The 20221-nt window shown below is 51.7% G+C and overlaps 1 protein-coding gene across 1 annotated transcript in view; it reads right to left on the bottom strand.

The window, feature by feature from the left end:
* Positions 1 to 18925, bottom strand: part of ABCC1 (ATP binding cassette subfamily C member 1) — an 86812-nt gene extending 67887 nt beyond the window's left edge. The window contains exon 1 of the mRNA XM_049789259.1: positions 18830 to 18925. Coding sequence (XP_049645216.1) covers positions 18830 to 18877 — 48 coding nt within the window. The 5' untranslated portion in view covers positions 18878 to 18925. The remainder of the gene's footprint in view (positions 1 to 18829) is intronic.
* Positions 18926 to 20221: the final 1296 nt, after the last annotated feature.

Raw genomic sequence — 20221 nt, 5'->3', positions numbered from 1 at the left:
TTGGGAGCAGAAGGCAGTGGGGATGGTAGTGAAGGGACGTAGGGAAGGGAGGGTTGGATACAATCTTTAAACTGAATCTAAAGAGGCTAGAGTGATAGTATAGCAGGGAGGGCACGTGCCTTGTATGAGGCTGACCCAGGTTCGATCCCCAGCATCCCATAGGGTCCCCCAAGCCTGCCAGGAGTGATTCCTGAGCACAGAGTAAGGAATAACCCCTGAGCACCGCCAGGTGTGGTAAAAAAAAAAAAATAGATGTTCAAATCAAGTCCAAAGGACAGTGCAGTGGCCCAGGTGCCTACCGTACCTGCCATTGATGCTGTTTCTATTCCTGACACTACAAGGTCTCCTGAGCACTACCTGGGTCACCTCCTCCTGGTGCCAAGGAGGGGGTTCAAAGGACTGAGCACAGATGTTCCATGCAAGATGCCTCAGATTTGATCTCTGGAGTCACTTGGTTCCCCCAGCACAGCAGGAGACAAGCCCCGTGTACTGCATCAAGAATAGCACTGGGGTACCGCCAGATGTGGCCCAAACCCAATTAGGACAAAACAAAAAGAGAACCACAGGACCCAACAGCTAGTACAGGTGCTAAGTTGCTTTCCTGACACATGGTCCATCTGGTTTTGATCCCTGGCATTGCCTACGGCCCCTCTGGAGGCGCGCCAGGCATCAGCCCTAAGCACAGAGCCAGGAGTCAGCCCTGAGCTCCGCCAAGTGTGGCCCCAACACTCCCTCCATGCCTAAAAGAGTCGAAGCAGAAAAAAACAGCCCTTCCCTTCCATCTCTGGCTAACCCCTTCCACGGCTTGTCCCCCAGGGCCCATTCCATGAGGCTGGGAGCTGACAACCCATACCATAGCCTCGGGAACCAGAGCAACCGCCAAACTGCCTCTAATCACCGTCTACACGATCTAGTCCCAGAACCACAAGGTGGCACCCTTCCCAACTCAGCTGACCCTTTCCTTCCTGGGGGAGGCCACCCCGTCCCCAGGTCCCCAGGCCCATTTCAGAAAGTGCTAGTCCCTTCACTGCATTGCCCACTGCATCCGACAACCCCAACAGCTGTTTCTCCCACCCAGCACTGCCGTCTTCCATGGCATACATGGACAAGACAAGATACTTCATTTTTTTGTTTTTGTTTTTTGTTTTTTGTTTTTGTTTTTGGGCCACACCCAGTAACGCTCAGGGGTTACTCCTGGCTATGTGCTCAGAAGTTGCTCCTGGCTTGGGGGACCATATGGGACACCGGGGGATCGAACCGCGGTCCGTCCAAGGCTAGCGCAGGCAAGGCAGGCACCTTACCTTTAGCGCCACCGCCCGGCCCCAGATACTTCATTTTTAATTATTTTTTTAAACACAGGAGCAGTTGCTCAGTTTTGCCTCCTGGGCCCCAGAGCCTGCACTAAAAAGCCTCTGCCATGACAGAGGAAAGGGCCCTTGGCCCAGCCCAGCACAGTCATTCCCATTTCCTCAAGCTTCCTCAGCCGCTGGGCACTCTTGACTGTTTGCTCCCCCATCTCGCCCCTTCCCAGCTTGCCCCTTCCTTGCCCCTGTCCCTGAGGCTATGGTACCGCCGTCAACTCCCAGCCTCATGAAGTGGAACATAAGGGACAAGCGAGGACAAAGTAAGAATCACATCCTGGGGTAGGGATGGGGGGACAGAGCATGAGTGGGGAGCTCTGAGGGCCAGCATGTTCGGGCCTGTTGCCCTCTATGTGGAGGATGAAAGGGCTAGAGGGGCTAGGAAAGCCATTGGTACTCCTTCCAGCTGACCCCAACCCTCTCATTATTCATCAGGATCTAACTCTGGGCTCCCCTAGCTCTGTCTGCCTGTGTGTAGTGCAGGATACAAGGTCCCTGCACTGGGTCCAGCCAAGATTAATCCAAGGCCCACCCTAGGGTGTGTCCCCCCTCTTTGCCCACTTCCCATATTTAGGATAGGAAGGACCAAGCCCCCCACTGCACAAGCCACACTTGAGAGAAGAAATCGCAGGTAGGTTGTTTAGCAATCCTTATCGTCTGTTCTATCAGTTTCCTCTGACTCCTGTCTGGTCCGTAAGATGGTCAAAGTGTGTCCCCGGGACTAGGCAGACTGGCCTACAAACAGCAAGAGCCCTTCAATCCCTGCAGGGTGCGTCAGAGGCAGGGGCAGAGATGCAGTTTGAAAGCACACCAGAGATCCCAAGAAAAGTCGCAGCTCCTCGGCTGCCTCTAACCCAGTAGCAGGCGCCAAGGGCAGTGACCCAAGAAAAACAGCGCCAATGTCCAGCAAAGCGGCGATTTCACACACCGAGTCATTGATGGCCACAGAGCTGAGTAAACAGCAGCAGCAGGGGCCGGCTGAGGATGGGCCATGGGTCAGCGCCAGGTCAACCTCCTGCCTGGGCTAAGCCAGCTCAATTCTGGGAGCCCAAACATGGAGAAGAGGGCACAGGGTACCAAGAGTGAGTCTGCTGCAGCCCAGAATCTAGTCCCAGCCCATGTGCAGCAGTGGGTAAGGGGGCCACTTCTTTTTGTGTGTGTGTGTGTGTGTGTGTGTGTGTGTGTGTGTGTGTGTGTGTGTGTGTGTGTGGTTTTTGGGTCACACCCGGCAGTGCTCAGGGTTTTTTCCTGGCTCCGTGCTCAGAAATCGCTCCTGGCAGGCACAGGGGACCATATGGGATGCCGGGATTTGAACCGATAACCTTCTGCATGAAAGGTAAACGCCTTACCTCCATGCTATCTCTCTGGCCCCGGGGGCCACTTCTTACAACAGTATGTGTGTCCTGTGCCCATCTCAGACATGGCACCAGGATGCTAAAGACCCCACCTGGGGGGACTGACCAGTGGCCCTGTGGCCCTGCTGGTCCTGCAGCCTCCAGAATGCTCCAGTTTTATACTGAGCTGAAGAGTGACTATAGGAGCAGACCTTGATGGGGCTGACCTGGGCTTAACCTGTGGCATCCCATATGGTCCCAAAGTCCACCCTGAGCAGAGCCAGGAGTAACCACTGCTGGGTGTGACCCTCAAAAAGGATGACTCACAGAGGAAGGAAGGAAGGAAGGAAGGAAGGAAGGAAGGAAGGAAGGAAGGAAGGAACGAAGGAAGGAGAAGGAAGGAGGAAGGAAGAAGGAAGGAAGGAAGGAAGGAAGGAAGGAAGGAAAGGAAGGAAAGGAGGGAGAGAGGGAGGAAGGAAAGAAGAAAGGAACGGAGGGAGGAAGGAGGAAAGAAAAAGGGAGAGGAAAGGGGGGAGGGAGGGCAGGAAAAGAGGAAGGAAGGGGAAAGGGAGGGAGGGAAGGAGGGGGAGGGAAGGAGGGGGGGAAGAAAGGAAGGGAGAGAGGGAAGAAGGAAGGAGGAAAGGATTGGAGCAAGGAAGGAAGGAGGGGAGAGAGGGAAGAAGTAAGGGAGGAAAAGAGAAGAGGGAAGGGTAGAGGAGGGAGGAGGGAAGAGAAGAAGGAAGGAGGGGATGTTGGAGGGAAGGAGGTAAGTTGGAGGAGAAGAATTAGGAGGGAGGGGAGGAGGGAGGAGGAAGGATGGCTGGAGACTGGCTTCTGTACTTCTGGTTCTCTTTAGCTCTAGTCCCCCCAGGCCAGCTCACTGACCCATGTGTTTTGGTCTCTGAACATCTCAGAAAGGCAGAGCGGGTTCCCACCACCACCACCCACACAACACACAGAGCCTCAGAGCCTCAGTCCACACAAGGTGGGGATGGCAAGCTGAGCTGCTTCTTTTCTCAGTTTTCAGATCCCAGAACAAGAAGGGGCAAAAGGCGCCAAACTTCCTGGCCAAGCTGCCCCACCCACGCCCCTTACAGGCTCCTTCACCCCTAATTAACGTTAATGGGGGCCTGCCAGGGTGGAGACAAATGAAGGAACCTTAACTGTCAAGTCACCTGAGCAGGCCAGGCCAGCATGGGCAAAGCTGCCAACAGCCTCCTTGTCTCCACAACTTATCCCTGCGCCCTTGCCCAGGCTAACCTGTTTGTGCCAAACTCAGACAAGGACATGGCAGCGAAATCTCCTGTGTGACCTGCCTAGCCCTCCACCCTCCTTACTGCAAGAGCTAGTGGAGCCCCAGTGGGGAGCCCCCTGCCGCCACAGGTCACTGCTGGGTCCCCTATGAACACTCCAGCGCTGGGGCTCACAAGCCACTTATTCCCCCTTTCTTTTCCTTTTTTTTTTAAGTCCCACCCAGCAGTACTCAAGGGTTACTCCTAGCTCTGCACTCAGAAATCACTCCTGGCAGGCTCAGGGGAATATGGGATGTTGGCGATCAAAACTGGGTTGGGAGAAAGAGAGAGAGAGAGAGAGAGAGAGAGAGAGAGAGACAGAGAGAGAGAGACAGAGAGAGAGAGACAGAGACAGAGAGAGACAGAGACAGAGAGAGACAGAGAGACAGAGACAGAGAGAGACAGAGAGACAGAGACAGAGAGAGAGACAGAGAGACAGAGAGAGACAGAGAGAGAGAGCGAGAGAGAAGTGCGAGAGAGAAGTGCAAAGTGTTCATGAGAGTCTATGAGGCAGGAGGGAAAGGAGACAGTGCGTGAGAGCTAATCACAGACTGACCCACACATGGCAGAGGGGAGCAGGGTACTTCCTGCTGCAGGCTTCTGAGCCCCAATACTGTTGTTACTCAGGAGATGAGTGGGGGAGGTTCCAGCTCTGCTCACTGGACCCCAATCAACCAGCTTCCAGTTCAGTTTGTGTCCAGATAGAGGTGCAGGGATTAGGCATTAGGATGGCTAACTTGCCCTGTAAGTGAAAGGCTATGAGTTCAATCCCCGGCACCCCACAGAGTCTCCTGAGCACCACCAGGAGTGATGGAGGAGCACTGAGGACCAGTCATGCACATGTCTCTCCGCATGGAGGTAATAATTATGTAAAATTGTCCATCCAGACAAGAAATCACAGCTTGGACATACAAAGGTATAAACACCTGGAGAAAAAGATACTGCAGTGCGAGACTACAGCAATAGCCCAGTGAAGAGATCGTTTTCCTTGGAAGCAGGCAACTCAGGTTCAATCTCCAGTATCCCAAAACGTCTTCTGAGCACCACCAGGAGTGATTCCTAAGTGCAGAGCCAGGAATAGGCCCTGAACACTGCCAGGTGTGGCCCCCAAACAAAAGCCAAAATTTGGGGGGAGGAAGGAGCACCAGAACAGAACCCAGAACTCGGCATGGTAAACACCTTGGCTAGATGGGCAAAGGCACGTGATGGATGGGCAAGACCTTCGGAAGCTAAAACTGCAAACAAACCCAGAGAAGAGTCAGACCAGAATGGCTAACAGACAAGCAGCTGCCAATAAATGAATATTTGCAACATACCCCGGACAGGAGGCAGAAGGCAGGATTCCCCCACATGTCATGAGCCCCTGCAAATTAATGGCTGAAAAAGGGGGGCAAAGAAGGTCTGGAATGATGCTCCCAGAAAAGAGACACAAACTGCCACAAAGAACACATCACTGCAGTGATGTGAAAAGGCAGAAAAGGCAGGCCTGAATAGGCCCTTTGAGCCATCAAATTCACCGGGCCAGGACAGCCAGAAAGATACTGAGAATTCTGTTCACTGTCACCAGGGACGAATTCTCGACACCTCTGTGGAAAGTAAGCACCAACACCCATTCAAAAGCAATACATAGGGCCAAGAAGGTGACCAATGAGCTAGAGGGAATGGAATGGTCCCCTGAGAACTTCTCGGGGAGTAACTCCTCAAGTAACACACCTAGAGCACTCCCTAAGATGGAGCTGGGGAGATAGTACAGCAAAAAAGACATTTGCCTTGCATGTGGGGACCCAGGTTAGATTCTCAGCATCCAGAAGTAATCCCTGAGCACTGTCAGGGTGGCCCCTCCAATCAACCAACAACAATAACAACAATAGAACAGAGTAGTCCTTAAGAAGTAGTTCAGGGGCCCGGAGAGATAGCACAGCGGCGTTTGCCTTGCAAGCAGCCGATCCAGACCAAAGGTGGTTGGTTCGAATCCCGGTGTCCCATATGGTCCCCCGTGCCTGCCAGGAGCTATTTCTGAGCAGACAGCCAGAAGTGACCTCTGAGCAGCACCAGGTGTGGCCCAAAAACCAAAAAAAAAAAAAAAAAAAAAAAAAAAAAAGAAGTAGTTCAGGGCCCGGAGAGCTAGAACAGCGGCATTTGCCTTGCAAGCAGCCGATCCAGGACCAAAGGTGGTTGGTTTGAATCCCGGTGTCCCATATGGTCTCCCGTGCCTGCCAGGAGCTATTTCTGAGCAGACAGCCAGAAGTAACCCCTGAGCAGCACCGGGTATGGCCCAAAAACAAAAAAACAAAAAAAAAGTAGTTCCACCAGGTGTATCCCCATCCCAAAATACTTTTATTAGTTTATTTCATGTTAACATGTGATGTGGATCTTTTTGTTTTGTTTTGTTTTGGGGGACACACCCGGTAACACTCAGGGGTTACTCCTGGCTATGTGCTCAGAAATCGCTCTTGGCTTTGGGGAACCATATGGGACGCTGGGGGATTGAACTGCAGTCAGTCTTAGATTAGCGTGTGCGAGGCAGACGCCCTACCGCTTGCACCACCACTCCAGCCCTAATGTGGGTCTTTTTTGTTTTGTTTGTTTGTTTGTATTTTGTTAAGTTTGGGGACCATACCCAGCTGCACTCAGGTTACTCCCGGCTCTACTCTCATGAATTACTCCTGGCAGGCGTGGGGAACCATATGGCTCCCCATCTGACCCGGGATTGACCCTAAATTAGCTGAATGCAAGCAAAACGCCCTTCCTGCTGTGCTGTTGCTCCAGCTTCGTATCTTTTTTTTTGGTTTTTGGACCACACCCAGTGACGCTCAGGAGTTTCTCCTGGCTATGCACTCAGAAATCACTCCTGGCTTGGGGGACCATAAGGGACACTGGAGGATCGAATCACGATCCGTCCTAGGTTAGCAGTGTGCAAGGCAACTGCCTTACCACTTGTGCCACCGCTCCAACCCCAGCATCTTGTTTTTTGGATCATTTTTTAGAACGTTGTTTATAGAAGCAATAAAATGGGAAGTGAAAGTGAGTGTTGCGTTTTCAATAAAAGGGAAAGGCTTAATCAACATCAGCAAATCTTGAATTGGATCATGACTCACTCTTGGAAAGAACCAACAACTGGGACAAGAGCAAAAGCACAGCAGGTAGGGTGTTTGCCTTGTACACAGCTGAGTCAGATTTGATTTCTGGCATCCTGTATGGTTCCTGAGCCTGCCAGGAGTGATTCTTGAGTGCAAAGCCAGGAGTAACCCCTGAGCACTGCCAGGTATGGCCCCCAACCAAAAATAAAAGAACACAGGATGTACCACTAGGCTGGGGATGTGGCTCATCGGCAGAGTGTGTGCTCAGAGCACATGAGAGGACCCAGGGCCAGTTCCACAAAGCAACACAGAAACTGTCAGTGTGGTGATGGTGGTGGTGGTGGTGGTGAAGGGGGTGGGGGCAAAATCACAACCACCAGCCTGAGCACTAAACCATGAGGCTCCAGTCACTAGGCCAAGTATCACCAGGGCAAGTGAACAACACTAGGTGGGATCCCATATTTACAAAACTGCCTATTTAATAAGTAAAAATGTAACCATTTCAGAAGCACAATGTGCCCATTTTAATGCCACGTTTCTATCTATGAAAGGATTCTAAGATTAGAGAGAGGACAGGGAGGCTCTCTGGATGGGCCCATGGCTTGTTCAAGAGCATGTGGAGCTAGTGGACTTGTTCCAGGATCTCTAGGCTGAACAAAGGGCATCGCTTTGGCTCATCTGAAAGCCCTGAGATTCCGTAATTAAACAGTTAATCATCAAAAATGAACTCAGAGCCAATTAGCCTTTGGGTTACACCAACAACTTCCCCCCACCCCCATAATTCAACTGTGGATACAAAAAGCGCACTTGAAATAGCAGCTTCAGTAGAAGAGCCTTGAAGATCTACACACGCCTTTTAAAAACTGAAATGGAGGGGCCGGGCGGTGGCGCTGGAGGTAAGGTGCCTGCCTTACCTGCGCTAGCCTAGGAGACGGACCGCGGTTCGATCCCCCCCGGCGTCCCATATGGTCCCCCAAGCCAGGAGCGACTTCTGAGCGCATAGCCAGGAGTAACCCCTGAGCGTCACCGGGTGTGGCCCAAAAACCAAAAAAAAAAAAACTGAAATGGAACAGGAGAGATGGAATGCAGGTGGGGAGCTTGACTTGCAAGGGGCCAACACGGTTTTGGTTCCTGGTATCCCCATAGAATCCCTCAAGCCCTGCCAGGAATGATCTGTGAGTGCAGAGCCAGATGTAAGCCCTGAGTCTAGCCCCCCCCACTCCCAAAATTTTTTTTAATAAAAACTGGAACAAAACTAAGCTCTATCTGACAGAGGCTCCAGAAAAGCTGGCTAAACTTAACTGAGAAAAACTTCTTGCCCACTGGTGAGCCTGGCTATGTCCCAGTTTCAAATGCCTGGCACCCAGCAGGTGGTTTTGGCCACGGGCATGGGGCACCAAAAGGATCTGAGTCCTCAAGCTTCTGACCCTAGAGGGGTGGGGCTCTCGTAGATCATTTGCATCTATTTGCATACACAGAAGTTCTGTGTCTCGAGGGCCCCAAAGTAGCTAAGACCCTGCCAGCACCCCCAGGGGGGATGGTGGATACATGACACTATCATATTTTTTTTAAGTTTTGGGGTCACGGGTAGCACCCAAAGATGCTCAGAGCTTACTTCTGGCTCTGCCCTCAAGAATTACTCCTGGCGGGGGACCAAAAAATAAAAATAGATTAAAAAATAAGAATTAATCCTGGCAACATTGTATGACTGAAACTTAATCATGAGTGCCTTTGTAACTGTGTTATTTCAGGATGATCCAATTAAAAAAAATTAGAGAGGGACAGGAAAAGGGAAAGGAAAAGGGAAAGGGAAAGGGTAAGGGAAAGGGAAAGGGAAGGGCTCTTCCAGGCAGTGCTTGGGGAACCCTATGGGATGCCAGGGATTGAACCCAGGTCAGGCATGTGCAAAGCAAGTACCTTATCTGCTGTGCTATGGCTTTGGCCCAGGCACTGCCCTGAAACAATAAGCTGTGTCATTTGTCGAGAAAAGTTTTTTCCTTCAGATTGCTAGGGGGAGTCACACACCAAGGACACCCACACTGGATTTGAGGCGATGGGAGTGTTTTTACCTGGCACCCGCCAAGGAGCAATATGACCAAGAAGGCAAACCCACAGGAGTGGGGAAATGCGGCCCATACAGACTCTTGCTCTGATCTTCCCATTTGCATGTGTCTGACATTTTTCTAGAAAGAATGCACCCCCAAGGCTAACACACAGCAGCTCCAACAGGGTGCTGGGTGGCAGCGGGGAAAGAACCTGGAGGTTTCGCTTCCTTTCACATTTCCGCATCTGAAAGCAAATGGGCATCACCAAAAAGGTGCCTGCCTGGGGGCGGCCGCCTGCCTGCCAGCAGACAGCCAGACCGACCACATCTACATCTAAGAATTTTCTAACAATCTGCAGAGAGCAGCTCTTCTCTTCTTCATCTCATGAGGAAGAGTCTTGTCACCTTGGGGGTTGCTGCTGGCCTGAGTGGGCATTCACAACTTGGTTCTGAAATCTCTGTCTCTCTGTCTGTCTGTCTGTCTGTCTGTCTGTCTCTCTCTCTCTCTCTCTCTCTCTCACACACACACACACACACACACACACACACACACACAAATTCTCTATTTTATTTTGTAATAAAACCCAACTCTTCAGAGGTCCAGGGCACGCCTTGTTGTGAAAGGCCCGGTGTTCCATGTCTCCTGCACACTTGCTCCCTACCACCTTAGAAACTAAAAACCCTTGAGAGCAATAGCACAGTGGGGAGGACTTGCACACTGCTGACCCAGGTGCGATCTCTGGCATTCCATAAGGTCCCCCAAGCACTTCCAGAAGTGATTCCTGAGTATAGAACCAGGAGAAATCATTGAGCATTGTCAAGTGTGAATCCCCCTTCCCAAATAAATAAACCCAAAGATTCATTTAACCAAGAGGACTGAGGCCAGGAAGGCCCGGGCCTGCCAGGGAGCAAATATTGCTCCATTGCCTGGCCAGGCTCAGATAATAAGATCCTTTCTGGGAAGGTCTAGGCTACTCATCATGACCACATGCCTGTTTTATCAAGGCCCAATGCATTTTTACAAGACGCTCTAGGCAAGATTATTTATAAGAGACAGGGCAATGAGCTCAGCCCTGAGATTACTGTGAACATCCCAGGGATGGCATTCCCTCTCTCTTGGCCTCCTTCTCCACCCACCGCAGCTCAAGGGGAGCCTCCAAAAAGGCCTTCTCAGAGTGGGGTGTCCCTCCATCCCAGCCTGCAACAGCCCTGGCCTCTGGGACTCTCACCGTTTACTCTGGCCATCCCTGGTGAAAATCCATAAAGACCAGGGCCTCACCTGCCTGCCACCTGGCCACATTCCCAGGAGAGGACTAAGCCAGCACACAGCAGCAGATGCTGGGCAGCAATAAAAGATCGATTCTGTGAAAGAGCAGGAAAGGGCAGGGATAAGAACCAGAGAATGGGGGCCGGGAAGGTGGCGCTAGAGGTAAGGTGTCTGCCTTGCAAGCGCTAGCGTAGGACAGACCGAGGTTCGATCCCCCAGCGTCCCATATGGTCCCCCCAAGCCAGGGGTGATTTCTGAGCGCATAGCCAGGAGTAACCCCTGAGTGTCAAATGGGTGTGGCCCAAAAACAAAACAAAACAAAACAAACAAAGAACCAGAGAATGAGTTCGGCATCTGGGGGAATAAAACAACCAACCAACCAGCCAGCCAGCCATGTGCAGTCAGGCAGAACAGTGAAGGTTCAGAGCCTCTTGGAACCATGTGGTCCTAAATTCAAATCCCACCCGTGTGCGGAGCCTGACCTTCCTGCTTCTGTGCAATCTCCAGAAGCCAGGTTACTTGCACGGGAGCCTCCTGTAGAAAAATAGGGTGGGACCCCACCCCCAACTTTCCAAGGCCTGAAAGTGCGAATCTGGCCATCCCAGTGTAAGCATAACAGGTACTACTCACAACCAGAGCTTGTGAGCTGCCACCATGAAAGTGAGCACAGGCTCAAGCGCCGAAGCTAAGGGAACATACTCAGCACTTAGGAGTAAACCTCACTTGTCCTCACACTTCTCTCTGCCTTGTTCCCCTCCACTGTGAGCACCCCAGAGCGTGTGACCCCTCAGAGGCATCACAAGAGGCACACAAGTCAATTAATAAATTCAAGAGGACAGGGATGTGGCATTGGCTGTGTGTGTGTGTGTGTGTGTGTGTGTGTGTGTGTGTGTGTGTGTGTGTGTGTGTGTGTGTGTGTGTGTGAAAGAGAGAGAGGCTCCTACATCATATAGTCCCCATCTCCTGAGCACTGACTGGAGTACCACCAAATACCACCAGGTGTAGCATCAAAACCAACTTTTTTTAAAGCAGACTTGGTTGGTATACAGCAGGGAGGTCATGCCCTCCAGGAATTTGGCTGCCCTGGATTCAATCTCCAGCATCTCTAAGTTCCCTCAAACACACTAGGAGTGATTTCTGAGTGCAGAGCCAGGAGTTCGATTCCCAGGTCCCCCTGAGCCTACCAGAAGTGATCCCTGAATACAGAGCCAGGAGTAAGCTCTGAGCACTGCCAGGTGTGGCCCCAAAATCAACCAAGCAAACAAACTGTTCACACAGGTGTGCAAGGGTGAGCTGGAATTTTACTGGCCATTAAGATCTGGTCATGGGGCCAGGACTATCTCAGTTCAGTGGTTAGGGTCAAGACCTTGACCTGAGTTCAAGTCCCAGCACCAAGTGGCCCACCAAGCACAGCATAGTGCCATCCTGGAGGCCCCTGGCATGGGAGTCTAGCCCAGGTAATCCATGGCATCCCAGCCTCAAGGTCATGCCTGACTCACAGGCCTCACTGGCCAAGAATCGCCCGAGTCCCCCCATCCAGCATCACGACCCCTGCTCCAGAGCACTGTCAGGGAGACCCTGCCCAGAAAAGATCTGGTCATGTGGTTCTAAGGGTTGGAGTGCTTGTGAATGCCCTGGCTTTAATCCTGGATATAATCCCCCACATGGTCCCCCGAGCACTGCCAATTGAGAACTACTAGGCATGGACCAGAAACAAATCAGAACATAAAGGCTATACGTTAAGGGCCAGAGCCATAGCACAGCAGGAGGGCACTTGCCTTGCGCGTGGCCAGCCTAGGTTCCTTTCCATAAGTTCCGTTGAGCCCTGCTAGGAGGGATCCCTGAACATAGAGCCAGGAGTTAGTCCTGAGCACTGACAAATGTGACCCAGAAACAAGTTCTAATCCTAAAAGCTCCACTTGAGGGCCAAAGAGAGACAGCACACAGTAGGGCGTTTGCCTTGCATGCAGCTGAACCAGAACGGGTGGTGGTTTGTATCCCGGCATCCCATATGGTCCCCCAAGCCTGCCAGGAACAATTTCTGAGCACAAAGCCAGGAGTAACCCCTGAATGCAGTTGAGTGTGACCCCAAAACAAAAAGAACAATCAAAAAGTTCCTGTTGATCTCACCATGAAAAGATGAAGCTACAATGCAAGTTAGAGGGAAGGGCTTTCAAATGTACTCGGGCCTTGCTCACGAGCTTTTCATGCCCATGCTGCCAACATCAGCACCAGACTCTTTGTGGCATGAAACTGGTGGTTCTGAGCATCCCTAATCCCTTCACAAAAAAACCTAGATCTCAGGCTGCAGGAGAAGCTCAATAGCAAAATGCTCGCCATGCATGTGTGAGCCTTGGGTTCGGCCCCAAACCACACCTATAAAGACTGAGCTTTAAAGCACAAGAAGCTCGTCCTCCAAAATGAGCAAATTGAAACAAGGGGCACAGAAACCAAGTTAACAGACACCAAGACCTTGGAGCTAGAGGACAATAAGGATAAGTGGGAACGATAGCAAGCTGGAAGTAGAAGGCCTGTTCCCCAACCATCCAGGGCCACGTCCAGATGCAGCTCCTAAGCACTCAGATGGGACAGTTTAGAAGGCAGAAATACTGATTTTTCTGTGACTCCCTCCCCCTGGGTAACTGTCAGCCAGGATAGCAATTCAGAATCAAAAAATCAAACCAGCGGGGCAGGAGAGATAGCACAGCAGTGTTTGCCTTGCAAGCAGCCGATCCAGGACCTAAGGTGGTTGTTTCGAATCCCAGTGTCCCATATGGTCCCCCGTGCCTGTCAGGAGTGACTTCTATGCATAGAGCCAGGAGTAACCCCTGAGCGCAGCCAGGTGTGACCCAAAAAAAAACAAACAAAAAACCAGCACTATTCAAACAACAGTCAGAATCTGGAAACATCCCCAAGTGCCCAAGAAGGTGAGTAGATAAACAAGTTGTGGTACATTTATACAATGGAGAGATGGAGTACATAACTATCAGGAAAAATGAAGTCGTGTAATTTGCTTATATGTGAATGGATATGGAGAGTATTATGTTGAATGAAATGAGTCAGAGGGAGAGGGATATAGAATGATTGCATTCCTCTGCACAATGTTAAAAATAATAGAATGAGAATAATACCTAGAGACAATAGAACTGATGGGAGGAGTGCAGTTGGAACAGAGAAGGGACCATTATCACAATGAGAGTTGGAAGTGACCATTCTGGATAAGAATTGGGTGTTGAGGGCCCAGAGAGATAGCACAGCGGTGTTTGCCTTGCAAGCAGCCGATCCAGGACCTAAGGTGGTTGGTTCGAATCCCGGTGTCCCATATGGTCCCCCGTGCCTGCCAGGAGCTATTTCTGAGCAGACAGCCAGGAGTAACCCCTGAGCATCGTCGGATGTGGCCCAAAAACCAAAAAAAAAAAGAATTGGGTGTTGAAAGGAGATGATAAAATGATATGTAACAATATTGCAAACCACAGACCCTAAAAGGAAGTGAGAGAGAGAGAAGAGAGAGAGAGAGAAGAGAGAAGAGAAAAAGAGAGAGAGAGAGAGAGAGAGAGAGAGAGAGAGAGAGAGAGAGAGAGAGAGAGAGAATAGGAGAGGAAAGAGAGGTTGGGGAACAGGTGGGAAACTGGGGACACAGGTGCAGGAAATGAACACTGGGAAAGGGATGGATGTTGGAAGATTGCATGACTGAAACTCAGACATCAACAGCTTTTTAACTCTGTATTTCATGGTGATGTAATTTAACAAGAACAACAACAAGGGCCCGGAGAGATAGCACAGCAGCGTTTGCCTTGCAAGCAGCCGATCCAGGACCAAAGGTGGTTGGTTCGAATCCCGGTGTCCCATATGGTCCCCCCGTGCCTGCCAGGAGCTATTTCTGAGCAGACAGCCAGGAGTAACCCCTGAGCAAAGCCGGGTGTGGCCCAAAAACCAAAAAAAAAAAAAAAAGAACAACAAAAGGGAAACCAGAAAACAAATAGGTCATATGATATCAGCTCCACCCCATCCCAGTTTGAAAGTGGGTAACTCAGACACTCAAAGATGAATGTCAGGTGAGTCAGCTACATGCACCAGGGTTCTGGGGGAAAGAGGCAAGGCCAGGATTGGCTGAGTCCTCCATGGGATCTACGATGGGGAGCAGTAGCTGTGCAGACCAGCAAGTGACGGTTTCCTCCTCAGAGTCGGCAGAGGCTCAACTCAACCATGCTTTGCACCTATGCTTTGCACCTTCTACTCATCCAACCTCCATGTCCTCAGCTCCAGGATTGGGACCCAGAGCCCAAGGAGTTGTTGACTTTCTGACTGAAGTTTACAGAAAGCAAATAAAGTAGAGATGTCGGCTTAGCTTCAGGCAGTCTCTGCCTTGGAAGCATGCAGTTACAGTTGGATTCCCAGTCCTGCCCCACATGTGCTAAGCCTCATTCTGCAGTACTGCCATGCAGTATAACCAAACTCAAGCAACCAAAAGAAGTGTGCCAATTCTATCACTGCAGCAACAGCAAAGGAAGTGGAGCATTTAGGGGAGGGGCTGAAGTAATAGGCTTGCAAACAGCTGACCTAAGTTTGATTCCCAGCATCCCCTATGGTCCCTCGGCCTGCCAGGAGTGATTTCTAAGTGCAGAGCCAGGAGTAACCCCTGAAAGCTACCGGATGTGGCCCAAAAACCAAAGAGAGAGAGAGAGAGAAACAAATTTGATATATTAAGCCAGTGTTTTTCAACTGGGGGCCAGAGTCCTCTGTGGAACCCCAGGGAGGGGAAAACTGCATAACTGTGGGGAGGGTCATGACACAATATTAGGAGGGAAACAAGTTTGGAAGGAAGGCTTGTGTGGGGCAGGATGGGAAGCTGCTGGTAATGGTTTGCCTTAGTTCTCAGGCCCCAGGCTTCAGTCCAAAGAGAAGTGGAGAGTTACTGCAGGGTTTAAAAGCAGAAGAGAGATGAGACCTGACCCCTCTGGAGATGTCAAGATCAGTAGGGATGCAGTGAAGAAAGAGTGGGTTTGGGTAGAGGGGGCAGGTAGGTTCTGAGCACTGGCTGATTTGAAAATATTTTGTAGGATGATAGGGCCCAGGCATGTGAGGAAGGTCGGGTGAAGAGAAGGGGAAATAGGGAGAGAGGAGTCACAGCTAACATGGGAGCACAATGATATTCTTTCACTCTGCACCTTATGCACACCCCAAGTCAGCAGGACAGCCCACAGTCTCCTCCCCCTGTGAAAGAAGAACTTCCTCAAAGCAGGGTCTCTACAAGAAATTGTTGTGGCCACTCACCCCATTCAGCAGCCTGTGTTGCTGGGGAAAAGGCCCATACAAGCCCTGGGTTGAGTCTCCTCAAAATGGGCCCCAGGAACTAGAGCACAGCAAGGAGGACATTTGTCTTGCACAAGACCAACCCAGGCTGGATCTCCAGCATCCCATAGGGTCCTCTGAGCCTGCCAGAAATAATTTTGTTTTTATTTTTTCTTGGGAGGGAGGGGCACATCTAGCAGTGCTCAGCGATTACTTACAGCTCTGCGCTCAGAAATTGCTCCTGGCAGGCTTGGGGGACCAATTGGGATGCCGGGAATAGAACCCAGGTCCGTCCTGGGTTGGCCAAGTGCAAGTCAAATACCCTACCACTGTGCTATCTCTCTAACCCCAAAAAATTTCTGAGTTAAAAAAAAACAAAACAAAACAAAAAAACAAAAAACAAAAAAAAAAAATTTCTGAGTGCAGAGCCAGGAGTAAACCCCTGAGCGTCGCCAGGTGTGGCCCAAAAACAAAACAAACAAAGAAAAAAAAAAAAAAACCCACATCCACTTTTGTTTGTTTTGTTTTGTTTAGGGATCATATTTGGAATTACCTCTGATGGGGTTCGGGGGCCCATATGGGATAGATACCAGGAATCCAACCCAGGTTGGTCGTGTGCAAAGCAAGTACCTTACTAGCTGTACTATCACTCCACACCCCTCAGCTGCCCACTTTTAATTTCAGGAACCAGAGCACCTCCAGAAGGCAAGAGACAGTTTCAGAAATCTGGAGGGAGTAAGGTGAAAGATGTCAAGGCCAAAGCCTCGTAGAAGGAAGGCAAAGCCAGCCTGGTCACTATCTCCCTCTCCTCTTGCCTCTACCTCAGCCACAGCAATTTCTGCCACAAAACAGTCCTGAAGAGAAAGAGCACAGTTTTTCTGGATATGGATTTCTTTTTTTTTTTTTGTTTGCTTTTTTGTTTTTGGGCCACACCCAGTGGTGCTCAGAGGCTACTCCTGGCTATCTGCTCAGAAATAGCCCGTGGCAGGCACGGGGGACCATATGGGACGCCAGGATTTGAACCAATGACCTTCTGCATGAAAGGCAAACGCCTTACCTCCATGCTATCTCTCTGGCCCCTGGATTTCTTTTTTAAAAAAGTAATTTTGAAGGAGCACCCAAGCAGTGCTAAGGAGATGAAACTTGAACTTGGAGATCATTAAATGCCCTCAAATCCTCTTTGAGTCATATCCCTACTTTGTGGATATACATTTTATTTTTGTTCTGTTTTGTTTATTTTGAGGCCAACATCCAGCAATGCTCAGGACTTACTCCTGGATTTGCACTCAGAAAGTATTCCTGGCAGGCTCAAGGAACCATACCCAGGATGGGTATTAAACCGGTTGACTGTATGCAAGGTAAGTGCCCTCCCTGCTGTCCTCTCTCTGGTCCCATAGATGTGTTTTTTCGTTTGTTTGTGTTTTGGTTTTTTTTTTCAGCCACACCCGGTGACGCTCAGGGGTTACTCCTGGCTATTCATTTAGAAATCACTCCTGAGAGCCAGAGAGATAGCATGGAGGTAAGCCTTTTGCCTTCCATGTAGAAGGGCGGTGGTTCGAATCCCAGCATCCCATACAGGGGGGCCATATGGAACGCCGGGGAATAGAACCGCATTCCATCCTAGGCTAGTGCACACAAGGCCGACGTCTTACAAGGCTTGCGCCACCGCTCCGGCCCCCATAGATGTGTTTTTTATACCAAGTGAACATGCCCAAACACTGTAAGACTCAGAAAAAACATGAGCCATAAACTTCCAGTTGCCTTGTGATCCCAAAGGGGGATCTAAATTTCCCCTCTCTCTTTTAGAAGAACATAAACCCACAAATATACCTCAGAACTTATAGCAACCTGATGTGCAGAAATCATGGCACAGGGAAGTGGGGTCCTCATTCTTCTGCCAGCCAAGCCCCACTTTACAAATGCCCTGCTCCCTGATGGCCTTAGCTCCCTAGTGCAAAGCATGAGCGATACTTCCTGCCCGGGGAGTCAAATCTCTGAACTTAAGCTCAAGACCTGACCACACCAAGGGAGACCTGGTCTGGCTGTTCCACTAAGGGAAATGGTCCTGTCCCCTCCCCTTAAAAGTTAATGCCTTCAGGGGCCAGGGAGAGATAGTACAACAGGTAGGGCACTAGCTTTGCACTCTGCTGATCTGAATTCAATCTCCCGCATCCTAAATCAGCCCAAAACAAACAGCTTGCAAGACCAGAAGAAGGTATTTGGAGGTGTTGATGGCCCGATTCTAAGAGCCCAGCGATCTGAGCAAAAGCAGATAAACTCCAGACGCCAACTTGCCCACGGCGCTGTCCAGAGCAGGTCAGAGTGACACAAAAATACCTTCTTGGGAGAAAGGGAACAAATCGCACTAGAGGGTAAAATTCTTTGACAAGTGATCAAGATGCAGAAAGTGAACTAGACTAGGACACCCTCCGGGATCAGTCCCTACAAACAAGTCAGGGCGCAGCCACAGGTACCAGGGCGCGAGGACCGCCCAGGGAGGGCATGCGGGGAGAAGGGGTGAGCCCAAACAGACACTGGCAGAGGCCACCAACACCTCCAGGGGAACTTCCTTAATTCCAGGCCAGTCCCTGGGGGCCCCCAGCCCCGCCTCCAGCTCCACCCCATCCCACGTAGAAAGTAAAAGATGACAAAATATATGGAACAGGGCGTCAGTCAAATACAATCTATGGCCAGAATTTTTCTGGCCTCCCTTTTCCATAGCTTCAGCCCCTGGGGTCATGGGACATGAAGTGGAGATGAAGGAGCCCCCCCCCCCAAAGCTAGCTAGCAAAGAGATGCAATGCAAGACTTCAGCAGAGAGACTCTCCTCTTTCGTGCCCACCCACCGCACCCCCAGCATCTTCAACACCCGCTGATGAGAGCAGACCCCCTCAAACCCAAAGACCAGGCAGGCCCTCACCTCCCCACCCCAACTGGGGCGCTGGACACCACGCACCCCGCTTCCCAGGTAGTCTAGGTGAGAGGCTCCAAGTTGCCCCTTCCCCGGGGCTGCGCTCCAGCAGGGGCGGGAGGTGGGGACCGACCCTACCACCACCACCACCACCACCTCCCGGGGTGCCCGGGTTGGAGGGGAAGGGGGTCCCCGAGGGCCGCGGCCTCCCGCGCCCGCCGCTGCCCCCTCGCTCCCCGAGCACGTACCCAGAAGGACGCGGAGCCATCGGTGCTGCAGAAGTCCCGGAGCGCCATGCGACCGGCGCGGGCAGCGGCGGGCACAGGCGCGGGCGGCGGGCGGCGGGCGGCGGGCGGGCGGGCGGACCCGGCGGAGACGGCGGCGGCGCAGAGGGGAGCCGGGGCCGCAGCGGCGCCTGGTTGGTCGGCGCGTCACGGGGATGCGGCCGCCCCGCCCTGCCGCCCCGCCCTGCTGCCCCGCGCCGCACCGCGCCGCACCGCCCCGCGCCGCGCCGCCGCCGCCCTGGCACCGCGTGGACCTCGCGGGCTGGGCCGCGCGCTCCCCGCCGCCGCCACCGCAGCCGCAGCCTAGGCTTCGGGGGCCCCGCGCGCGCCCCTCCGCCCGCATCCCCCGGAGGAGCTCCCTCTGCAGCCCCTTTCCGCAGCCTAGCAACCCGGCGGCCTCAGCCACGACAATAGGAAATCATAATCAATAAGGAGGAGGAGGAGGAGGAGGATTATCCGGCTAAAGCCCGTGGGGAGAGGGCAGAGGAAAGGAGGCGTTAACAGGGGAGCCCTCCAGGAGTCAGGGGTGAGGGTTGGACACTTCGTAGAGGTTCTGTTGGGGCCTGGCATGAAACAGACACACACACACACACATGAAAAATACACACATGAAAAATACACACACACACATGAAAAACACACACACGGGGCAGGAGCCAGAGAACACTCTTAGTCGAGGCTCTTTTGGGGCCTGGCATAAAACACACACACACACACACACACACACCTGGCATGAAACACACACACATGCTCTTTTGGGGCCTGGCATGAAACACACACACACACACACCTGGCATGAAACACACACACAGGCTCTTTTGGGGCCTGGCATGAAACACACACACACACACACCTGGCATGAAACACACACACAGGCTCTTTTGGGGCCTGGCATGAAACACACACACACACACATATGACATGAAACACACACACAGGTTCCGTTGGACCTGGCATGAAACAACACACACACACGCACACACACACACACACACACACACACATACACGCCAGAAGCGAGAGCACAGTGCTAGAGCGTTTGCTTTGCACGCGGCTGACCCAGGCCAGATGGTGGTCTGAATCCCTGCATCTTGTATCCCCCAGCAAGCCAAGAGTAACCCCTGAGCATCACTGGGTGTGCCCCTCCCACTCAAAAAAAAAAAAAACACACGCACGCAAACACGCAACCACAGCCCTGTAAGGGTCCCATCGGTGGCATGCCGCCTCCAGGGTCACCAGGCCAATGCAGCATCGCTGATTTTACCACCTGGTATAAACTCCCACTAAAAGGCCCATACCTTTAAGCTTCCTGGACTCTTTCCCCAGGGAACTACTGAGCTCAAAGATGTGTTGGAA

Source organism: Suncus etruscus, chromosome 15 (assembly GCF_024139225.1).
Source record: "Suncus etruscus isolate mSunEtr1 chromosome 15, mSunEtr1.pri.cur, whole genome shotgun sequence".
Classification (NCBI taxonomy): domain Eukaryota; kingdom Metazoa; phylum Chordata; class Mammalia; order Eulipotyphla; family Soricidae; genus Suncus; species Suncus etruscus.
This window is presented reverse-complemented; position numbering and strand designations above follow the sequence as displayed.